The sequence below is a fragment of the Uloborus diversus genome, chromosome 7, assembly GCF_026930045.1.
Source record: "Uloborus diversus isolate 005 chromosome 7, Udiv.v.3.1, whole genome shotgun sequence".
Taxonomy (NCBI): domain Eukaryota; kingdom Metazoa; phylum Arthropoda; class Arachnida; order Araneae; family Uloboridae; genus Uloborus; species Uloborus diversus.
In genome coordinates, this window is record NC_072737.1 from 165,066,789 (window position 1) to 165,078,282 (window position 11,494).

Genomic DNA, 11,494 nt, shown 5'->3' on the forward strand with positions numbered 1-11,494 from the left:
CATATTCTGACAAAACCCGTCTAGTTCCTGATTTACAAATTCCGTCCCGTTATCAGATCTGATACTGACAACCTTTTTGCCGATAAATCTTTCGGCTCTCAGAATATGTTGTTTTACAATTCCCGGAACTTGACTTTTTGACTTAATAGGATACAATGAACACCTTTTAGAATAGTCATCAATAATAGAAAGAAAATAATTTTCTCCGTTTCTACCCTCTACTTCACATTTTCCCCAAACATCCATATGCAATAATTGCAATGGCTGGGTACTTCTTACACTATCAATTGACTTGAAACTAACACGCTTAAATTTTCCTAATTTACAAACATCACAGTTTAATTTAACATGTTTAAACTTAGGTAGGCCACGAACAGCTGAAAGATTACTAGTTTTACGAATACTTTCAGTGTTTACGTGTCCACAGCGTTTATGCCAAGTTTCAATGTCGCTTTGACAGCATTCTATCGAAGGTTCTTTATTTACATGACTAGAACTAGGAGAATTTTTAAACTTTTTACAATTAACATTATAAACTCCATTATTGAGTTCAGCTTTAAAAAGTAATCCCTGTTTGACGGATACCTCCACGAAACCTCCCCCACCTTTAAATTTTGCACCACCCTGGTCAAACTTGGTGCCAGACAAAATATTTCGTCTCAAACGGGGAGAATACATTACATCTTTGAGAATTACAGTTCTTTTACCGAACTTAACTTTGATTTCCCCTTTTCCCTCAATCGGGAAAGTTTGCTTTTTCACGGCAACAGCCATGTTTACATCATTTAGGGGTTCAAATGTCCTAAACCAGTTCTTATTTGAGCAACAGTGATTTGATGCGGCAGTGTCAAAAATAAATGTATTCCCTTTATCTTGGGTCTGACTAAGATTTGCCTCTGACAAGAAATACAAAGGATACTCACATCTATTATTTGAAGGTGATCGGCGACGCTCCTGGAACTTCCTTCTAGAACTCCATCGGCGATTTCTACTCCTTGGGCTCGTACCTTCATCCCTCCATTCTTTCCGGGATTGGTGCTGGTTTCCCCTTTTATTTCTTTCTCGTGAAGTCAATCTTTGACGGTCTTCATTTTTGACATAAGGGCATCTGCTCATATGCCCATCTTCATGACACTTGTAACATCGAATTTTAGATTTAACTTGGAAAACCTGCATCTCATTTGTCTTCTCTTCTTTCATTTCTTGACGGTTTTCTTCAATAATTAGATCAACCAGGATTTTCTCGAATGTAAAATCTTCATTTTTCCTCATCAAAATCTGTTGAATTAGATGATCATACGTTTCTGGTAAACTTTGCAGTAATTTAAAAGAAATACAGTCCTCCGGGAAATTCGGATAAGCAACTTTGATTTTGTCGAAAATTCTCTGCAGACGCGCCGCGAATAAATTCATCTTTTCTCCATTCTCTTTCTTGCACTGATTCAGCTCAATGAAGAGTTGCATACTTATACATCTATTCTCCGGAAAAAAATGTAATTTTAGCTTCTTCCAAGATTCGCATGGATCTTCTATAGTTTCAACTATTTTTCTTAGATTTTGTTCAATATTCAAGAAGATTAGAGAGACTGCAGTTCGCTTCCTCACAATAAATTCTTTCACGTCTTTTTCTGTTACATTCGTCTTCTCATTAATGACTGGTTCTTTCTCTTTTCCGTTAGCGATGTCCCATACATTCCGTTCCATGAGAAGGAACTTCATATTCGTCGACCATTCGAGGTAATTCTTGTTGTTCAGCTTTTCAATCTGAATCGCCAAATTAGCCATTTTTCTTTTTTTCAAACTTTAGTATTCTTGAATTTTGGTAAAATCTTTTAAGTCTCTTCTATCTTGGTCGCCCCCCCCCATCTCAAACATTCCAATAACTTCATCTTCAGATGGGTCATCGAATTTGCAGCTTCCAAAAAAAAAATTTTTCAAAATTTCTAAAAAATATCGAAATGTACATCATCCAACGGTACATGTACTTTTGGCAGCAGTACAACCCCGCCTTTTTACAGATGCATGTACACTCTTTATCATTTCCTAGTCTTATCCAAAAATATTTTCACTAGGTCTGCACAGGAAAGGGACTGGGCCCATAACCCGTGTTGGGGAGAATTTCTAATCTAATAATATCTCCCCAATGTTTCTTTGATATTAGCAGAGTGAGTTCGGAAATAAGAACTTGACAAACTATTTCTAACTTTCATGAAGTTTATTTAAACGATAATGTAAATAGATAAAAACACGCTGTAAATGATAAAAATAAATACTAACAACATAATCTCTTTACATGCTACTTCTGCATGAGATAACTAACAGTGCAACGCAAACTGCATGACTATTGACTAAAAACTTTGATGAAGTAGACCCATTGGAAAATAAGCTAAGACCAGCTAATCATTTCTAATAAAGGGCGAACGGCACGAACAAGCAAGTTCGAATGCCGAAAGAGCGACCGCCTACATCGACGAGAGATGATCGAAGAGAGAGAGAACCAAAGCCGCGAATAGTTTAAATATCCCCCCGGGTCATTAGCATATCCGAGTCACGTGAACGGACACATCACTGCTATCGTTAAGCACACGTGCCATCAGATTCCTTCTAGAAGCTTTCTATGACGTCATCCACAACGGAGTTCCCGCCAAGGGTGAACGAAAGTGAAACAAACATTCGGTCGATTCGACCAATGTGAATGAGTGCTGATAAGATTCTTTTACCCCAGTCATGCAGAATGATTGGTAATACATTATAAGTAAGGAAAAAACATTCTTTTACTATTGGTGTTGTGAGGTGATGAGATAGGAATATTTACTGTTGTTATTAACAGGCATTTATGCCTAACAATCAAGATCGTTATACTTCGTCGCAGCCGAAGATGAGAGCATAAGAGATCCATCACCTGTTTGTATGATGGCGTCCGATGGCGGCACGCTGAATGTACCTGAATCGTGCCCTTAAGTAACTAACCTTTTGATGATCAACATAGTTTGTAGTGACGACATGGATCCGCAATTACCCCGAAATTACCCTGATTCATTTTTAATCGTGTGACGATCTCAACATTGTCACCATGGAGATTACCAGCCAGCGCCATTTTTTTTGTCTCAACGTACACTTGCCTGCAACAGACATCTTAGATCATGATCCATCCCCGAAAGACACCCCACCATCTTCATAGTGAACTGTCCGTCCTCCGTCCATTTTAATTTGATTATTTCACCACCATCTGAATGAACTCTCCTTTTTTTTTATCTTTAACGAACTTTGCAACCCCTGCTCCATTTTTTTGAACTCTTAAGTCTGTATTCCTCGCATTTGTTTTTTTTTTTTTACCAAGTGAAATGTTCTGGTGATCACCATGCAAAATTCCCGTCTTCGTGTCTGCCCTGGTAAGTCCTTTAAATTTTGTTCTTTGGCATTCAAGGCAGTCGTTGATCTGAGGTTATGCGCAGCTGCAATGCTTCCACTTCCACGGCCTAAAATCGTTATCTTTTTGGTTTTCGAATAACTTTGCAAAATTAATCGTGCACATCATGACACCCCCGGCGCTCGAAAAAATTTTGTACCACATTTCAAGGAGGTAGCGGGCCTGCGTCCACCAGGCCCTACAGAATTTAAAAATTTCTTTGCTGTTTTTTTTTAATATGGAGAGAATAGTTTTAACTTTGCCTATTTAATTTGTCTTCCATTTATTTTTTAGAGCATGGTTGCAAAACTAAAAAAAAAATCATTTTAAATATTTTTCAAGAGGTTACTAAAAGCTTATATATTACAAAATACAAAAAGAGAGAGAGATAGAGTTTTGCCAAATCTTTAGAGTTTGGAATAGATATTGTATGCATACCGTTTTTTCTACTTCAAAATTAGCATTGGACTTACTCTTACATTTATTTGCAAGTATTCTCTATACTTTTTTAAATTAGTCGGATGTTACAAGTATTTAATTTTTCTTGCAGATCAAACAGGTTTGGCACCCCCTCCATAGAAAGCATTTCTTGGAAAAATCAATTCAAAAAGCCAGTGACTGCAAAAGAGCCTTTTATCTTTATCATCAAGGCTTGGAATCTGAAGTAAGTAATTAATTATGAGATTGACAGAATTTGCCTTTCAAGCAAATTACTTCAAAGTTGATACTGTGCTAAATTAATTTCTATATTAATGATGCAAACAAGCTGCAGCTACTATATTTACTGTGTAGTGTAATATCAATTAAATGGTATTTTTGTCTTGAGGATCCTCTCGTTATAAGGGGGAGGGGTTCGCGAAATCATGACAGTTTGTGACTAGGAGAAAAGAGAGGTCAGCAAGAAATGTGACATCACACATTATGGTTGAAATAAAGATTTGGATCTAGTTTTTGATACTTCAATGAAAATATTTCACTCAATGCTTTTCTGACTCCTTGAGTGGATTATAATGAGCAAGAGAATGCTTAAGACTAATACCTCCAAATACGATAACCAAATTGAATATGACTAGAAATGCATGATGATAATAGTCGTAAAAAATAGTTGAAGACAACTTAAAATAAAACCAAATTTATTTGGTAATTTAGTGAAGTTAGTTTAAGAATATTAAAAACAATTACAACAACGTGAACTAAAGCTGAGCTATATCTAACTATTAAGAACTATCTATTAAAAATAAACCCGCATTGTTGCTTAAAAGCAAACGAGCGCTCAAGTCACGAAGCCAGAGAGAAAAACGCCGAAGAAGTCAATTTCCTACTCGAAACCTTTCCTTACATCCAAAGTCAACTCATTAGCATGCGGACGCCAAATCACCTTCTGATACACGCCAGCATAGCGCCTGACCAATGAGCATTGGGTACGTGCCGATCAGTTACGATGCTTCGTCGATTACGTAAAGACCGTGACGTCATGGATCGGCGACTGCATGTGCGAGATACATCTTTAGGCATCCGCATTAGAAGGTCGAAAAACATTGTTAAAAATTTCTCCCATACTAGGATTAGGCAGCTGACTGATACAATCGTGAGATAAGTGGTGAGATAAACTAGTTGAAACTTTTTAATTGTAATTTAAGGGGCGCTTGGCCAACAGATTACAGTCGGATCCTGACTTACGCGAGGGATGCGTTCCAAGACTCCTCGCGTAGGTCGAAATTTCGCATTGTGGAAAAGTTGTTTTTAAGATTTTTTTATTACCATTTTTTAACTGTTTTATACCAGTTTTTAACTATATATTACCATTTCTTACATAAAGAACTGAATTTGTACCATATTTTTTAAAAAGCTGCGTTATTCGACATAAAATACTGTACTGATGCACAAAATCAATGATCAAAAGCATTGCAATGCTGAAATAAAATAAAAATTAAAAATATGCATTTATGATATTGAACTGGATGTGCAATATATATGATGGAAACATTTAAAGTGTTTTATTTATTTTTTTTTTAATTTTTTTTTTTTTTTTTTTTTTTTTGAGCATGACGAATTGCTATTTATCCTCACTTGATCGGTTTTAATGTTTCTTTGAGTTTTCAGATTACCATGACAACATATCTCATTGTTTTTAATGTTTATTTAGAGAGACTATAAATTTTGTCGCCATGGTTACAAATTGTCCAAGGATTAACACAAGCATACTTTACTGTTGAAAACTGAGGGAGGGGTTGTAAAATCATGTTTTTTCTTTCAGGAAAAACACCTGTATATGTGAACTTTAATAGCAAAATGGCGTCTAAAAATTTCCCATTCCAGATTACTAGTTCTTATCATTTAAGATTGATAAGACTTAAAAATATAATAACAAAGGATACACACTAAATATAATCTTTATGATAAGGGTATGAGTGAAAATTGGCCATAATAACTTGCTTCCTAATTACCATTTCTTTTTTATGGATATGCCTCTTATTACCAAACCTAGAAAATCACCAGTCATAATGTGATAGATTTAACTTTGTCCATTTCCATTCCATTCATTTTGTAGAAACAAAAAATCCAATGAGAAGGGTCCTATCCCAATTCGGGGTTGCGAAAAATATAATTTGATTCAAGACAAAATTCAAATGAATGCCAGAAACCAAATGCTAGATTTTTTTTTTTTTTTGCCGAGTTCTCATGAAACTCAGATTTGATGCAGGAAGATTCTATTCACAATTTTCTTATTTCAAAAAGCAATTTTAGAGACATAATTTGGCAGAAATATTGAATTATTACAGACCTTTATGTCACCCTTTAAAAAGATGTTTAAAAATATTTAATGAAAAAAAAGTTAAATAATAAAGTTATTAAGAAGCCTACGCAGGTAACAAATACTAATGCAGTTGAGATTAAGCCTTTTTATTTCCTTATTTATCTAGGTGTTACTATTAGTACTATTATTTTGAAGAAAATTGAAAAACAACCATATAAAATAGCATGTTTTTCAAAAAGTGGTTAAATGTGTGACATAAAGATAAGGGAAAGAAGCAACATTATTAAAGCATAGTATGGCGTAACTTTTTTGCTCTAATAATTGTTTTATTATCTCATGATTTTTTTTACAATGTACTACCATATTTAATTTATTTTCACATTTTAAGGTTTGCCTTTTATGCTTTTTTGAAATTCTAGATAGACTGTAATGATGTTGTTCTTTTCTGGAGGATACAGAAAATGTTGCAAACTACAGCAAATGCTTTAAGACAGCAAATCATGAATGCTGAAGGTATTGTTTTCAAGTGTTGAATGAATTTGAAATATTATATGTTTTACCATTTAAAAACAATCTTTATTTAAATTTTAAATCCCTAATTATTATTAGTAATTCTTTTTTGTAAAATCATGCATTGTTACTATATATATGCAATAGTTTACTGTTATTCGGAATGAAAGAAGTTTTAAGAAATTAAAATTTTGTTGCACTTTTAATTTCTGGTATTTTATTATTAATATAGTGGGCATGAGTTTTTTTATTATTTTTTCCAATCGGTACTATTTTCCACGATCCCTTTTTCTTTATTGGTAGTACATAAAAAAAAACTACTCTTATCCTATAACTAGGCTGTATTGAAAGAGGCTTTCCAAAAGGAAGTCACGAAAAAAGGTATAGCCAGAGAAGGACCTCCAAATTGAACTCTTTTTGTCTCTGTTTCTCACATACATCTCTTTTAATTTTTATTTTTTAATTTTATATCATTTTCAGTATTTTTGGTGATCAGAGTTTGCTTTTTGAGCTTTTCTCTTTTTCTATTCCATTTGCAGCATCTATGAGTTGAAACATGCAATCCTTTTGCATCCTAAACATCCCCAACCTTGGAATTTTCATCTTCGATCTTCAGTGTGTTCAATTTGTCTTCTAAATGAAAACATGTTTTTAATGTTATTTTCTTCTTATCTATATCTTTAAATGTTCATGTGCGTGGAAGCAAAATACAAGGAAAAATATTTAACCCCATCAGTCGGAATTATGAAATATTGGACCAAAAATGTTGGTATTTGGTACACAGTGTACTATGGTAAAGGCTATCTTATAGACAAAATTTTGAGTTTGTAGGAGAAAAATTGAAAGAGTTATGGCACGTCCAATATTCTGGACTTATATTTTTGAAATCAATATTTCATATATGAAAATGATAAAATACCAAACAAACTTCATTATAAAATGTTCTACAAACAATTATAAAACATAAGCATTTGAAACGATTAATTAAAGATTATGTATTTTTAAAAAAATCAGGAAAAAACCTCGCTTTTCAGAGGAAAATCCATGGTTGGAAAAATGAGCTACTCTCAATCCTTATATGTCAGTGTTGTCAATCCCAAAACGAAAAATTATTTCACAGATTATAATAAGTAGATTGTAAAAAGTCAACTACAAAAAACATCAACTAAATAAATCAATTATTAAATGATTAGCAGCTGTTTAAAATGTATGTCCGGTATACCGGACACCAGGTCTGAAGGGGTTAAATTATTTTTCTTTGTGGTAAAGCAATCAGTGTAACTTTATCGCCTCCCAACTGAAATTAAAATTTAGATGTGATATTAATTTTAAAAGTTTATTGAGTTTTAGTTAATTTTTCTAGTTTTAGTGGATTTAGAAAAATATTCAGAAAAAGAAAATCTGTGCTGCAAAATGCAAAATTCCTTAGTTAATCCTATAAATCTTTTAAAACCAACCATGTTGTTCAGTTTCCGGTTTCATATTAAAGGAACTTTCTATATGTTATCAAACTTTTTTTTCTTGTAGCAGTTACTGAAAAAACATAACATAAATAAAATGAATAAATAATATTTTTAAAAAAATAAAAACTTTTTAAAAAAAAATATTTGTAAAAAGCTATGAGAATTTGTTTTGTAGTTAGTTTAACTTAAAAGACAGTTTTGTATGTTTGTTATTGAAACATTAAAATGTTCTTCTTTTCCCATTGCATTTATTTATTATTTTTGCTCTTCATTTTTAATAATGTAGCACGCAGGTTGGAAAAAGAAATTAAAGAAGTTCTAGAAGATTACAGTCAAAGTTCCGACAAAAAGAAAGCTCTTTTAACTGGAAGACGAGTAGTTTTAGCAGAAGAGCTCAGTGAGTTGCGTTTTTCATTATATATTATGTTTGTTAACTTTATAAAATTGTAGTTCAATTTTCATTTTTTAATCACACAATACATTATACCTATATTTTTTCTACAGAAAGAGTACGGCATATTCAAGAAAAACTAGAAGAGTTTGTTGCAGCTCTACATGCGGAAAGCTGAAAGTTATAATTATAGTTAAATCTGTTATTTTAATTATATTAATTGTCAAATTGTACAATAAAAATATTAGTCTTCAGCTGTAAGTCATAGTTGTCTTGTAAATAGACTATATATACTAAAATTTGCAATTTCATTTTATATTGATGACATTACAATTGAATATTGCTGGAAAAAGTAAGAAGAATATTAATGTTTGTATTGTTTTCTATCTTCTGATTAAACTGATTAAATAAACAAATTTAGCTGTTTTTATATCAATAAAGGAAAGAGCAATTATGAACAGGCCTAGCCTAGAGAGGCTGATTTTAGGGGCGGAAATTTTCAAAATAATATGTTTAAGGGCGGCATAAGATTAACTGCTGAAATGTTTAAAAATAAATAAATGATTTAGAGTGTATATTCCGACCACGAAAAGTTGAGTTCTTGCTCCACCCCATTTCAGAATTGTCCATTTTCATGAAAGTTGGAACGGAATTTTCAAGTGTGTCCAATGGCGCCCATATAGGGGGGCAAGGGGGGCTCAAGCCCCCCTTAGAAATTAGAACTTCCTTGCTTTTAGTACTTTTTTTCTTTGCAAAAATGTAAAAACATTTCTTCTCCAGCCATTGATGAATAATTTATCAAAAATGTCAAACTTTAATAACTCTAATCTGTAATGAAATCGGTTCTATGGGGAAAATATCCTGTTAAACCATGGGCAAAATATCTGAGCCCCCCCCCCCTTAAAATTTTGCATATGTGTCATATTCTACATTGGTTCTATAGATTGAATATGCCACCTTGGAATTTAAGAAAATAGCCAAAGATGTAAAACATTTTAATTTTCTGCAGTCAAGGCAGTTGTCTTATTGGACAGGTCACGTCCTACATAAGTGGGTGGGTCTTGGTTTTACTTCTTTCTGCAACCATTGGTCAGAGATAACAATGCCCCCGATGATTAATTTCAATTGAAAATTGGCTCGAATAGGGTTGCAATAAAGAATGCAAGGATTGTCATTTTTACTTTTTTGCCCAATTGTCATTTTACATTTTTTCTTTTTTTATTATTGCCCATAAATCTTATAGGTCTAAGTATTCTCATAAAGAAAATATACTAGAAGTAATTTTTTTTCATATCGCAAAAATGTTGCTAAACTCCAAAACACATGTAATGTGTCATTTCTTCCTTCACTGCCTATTGGATATTCAAAACATACTTTGTAATTTAAATAGAAATTCAATTTAATTTTAAGGAAGAGCAGCAAATTACATTATTTAAAAGTCTTTTAAAATTATTAATATCTGTTTCAGTGCCATAAGATGCACTACTTTAATGTCAAAAAAGATAAATACTGGTGATGCATACTGGTGCTTAGATATGCAAAACCCAGTTCAGAATTTAACTAGAAAGTCACTTTAGTTTCAACGGCTCTAGCAGGAAGGGAAAAAACTTAGGAGTCCAAAAGAGGATTATGAACCTTGATTCAAAAGCATTCTATGTTTCATGTAGTCTGAACTTAGTTCTGGATGATGCTGCAAAGGGTTCTTGCTTTGCAGTGTCCTTTTCAGTCTGATAGCCAAAATTTACATCTTCTTCACTGCAACAACACAGCACTGGGCTGTTCTAAATAACCATATAACTAGCCTTATATAAACCAGATGGGAAAATAGAATTGACGTAATAACTCCTCAGAGGTATTATATAGAAGACTAGCAAAAATAATCTGCGTTGCCTGGGTCAGTAATAATTATGAGAAACAATCTTTACTTGCCCTTGTTTTCTGTTTTAAGCGAAAGAATTTAAAACAAACTTTTTTGACGTGATTAAAAATCGAGCTTCTTCCTTACTCATTAAATTAAAATAGCAATAAGTATAAAGAACAAAATAGTATTCAATTAGAAATGAAAGCACGACATTTAAGCATATACAAATTTGAAGAATTTCTGAAATATAAAGTTAAACTTTACATGTTTAAAAAGATTTATCTGTCAGTACTTTTTTTTAAATCTAAAACCTTCTCTGTATGGCTATTGATGTACGAACTGTTTTAAAAAATGTAGCCTCCCGTGTTCCCCTTACACTTGCTTTAGTTATTTTGGGAAATTTCAATTTTTGTGAGCACTTGATGTGGTTTAAAATCTTACCAAATTTGCGGGAATCATTTTGAGACACTTTCGATAATACTCCCCCTCCTTACTAATTTTTATTATAGAAATATTGTTGCCAGATGCTGAGATACTTTTGGTCAAAAAAAAAAATGGCGCTAAACGGTTTCATCCGAAATGTTTCAAAAATAAGAAGTAAAATTTGGCGAGTGTTTGAAATCGTGCAAAAAGAAAAATTAATGGAAGTTTTTTGTGCGGTTTATGGATTTGCCCAATTTAGTTGTTGAATTATTTTACACAGTATTATTATTTTTTTTTAAAGTATCTTTGATTGGCGATATTTTGTTTATATGGTGAAAGCTGAGAAACATTATTACGTAGTCTTTGGGCTCAAAAACTGCGACAGTGGAAAAAAATGCCAAATGCATCAGCTACTGAAACCTTTCTGAAAAAATTCTGGCGATATTTCTGCTGGTTGGTTGGATATAGTGAGCAAGTGTCCAATCAGCATAAATAATAATAATAAACCATTAACTACATAAGTTCCGTTTAAAAGCAAAATGATCAGCCAAATCCATTTATTTTTAGCCAATCATGTGGAAAAATGTTACTTTAAGATTTGACTTGAGAAAAGCCTCAAAAAGTCAGACGAAACGCAAAAATATTCAACAATACAACAATGCTTGGGAGTTGAGATGAC

General features: G+C 32.7%; 1 protein-coding gene across 3 annotated transcripts in view; it reads left to right on the forward strand.

Annotated features, from left to right (window-relative positions):
* The window catches only part of LOC129227051 (dynamin-like 120 kDa protein, mitochondrial), an 83,162-nt gene extending 74,237 nt beyond the window's left edge, over window positions 1–8,925 (forward strand). For all 3 annotated transcript variants that reach the window (XM_054861691.1, XM_054861692.1, XM_054861693.1), the window contains 4 exons: window positions 3,960–4,073; window positions 6,587–6,680; window positions 8,427–8,537; window positions 8,645–8,925. In XM_054861691.1, the coding sequence (XP_054717666.1) occupies window positions 3,960–4,073; window positions 6,587–6,680; window positions 8,427–8,537; window positions 8,645–8,709 (384 nt within the window). In that variant the 3' untranslated portion in view covers window positions 8,710–8,925. The remainder of the gene's footprint in view (window positions 1–3,959; window positions 4,074–6,586; window positions 6,681–8,426; window positions 8,538–8,644) is intronic.
* The last annotated feature ends 2,569 nt before the right edge of the window (window positions 8,926–11,494 follow it).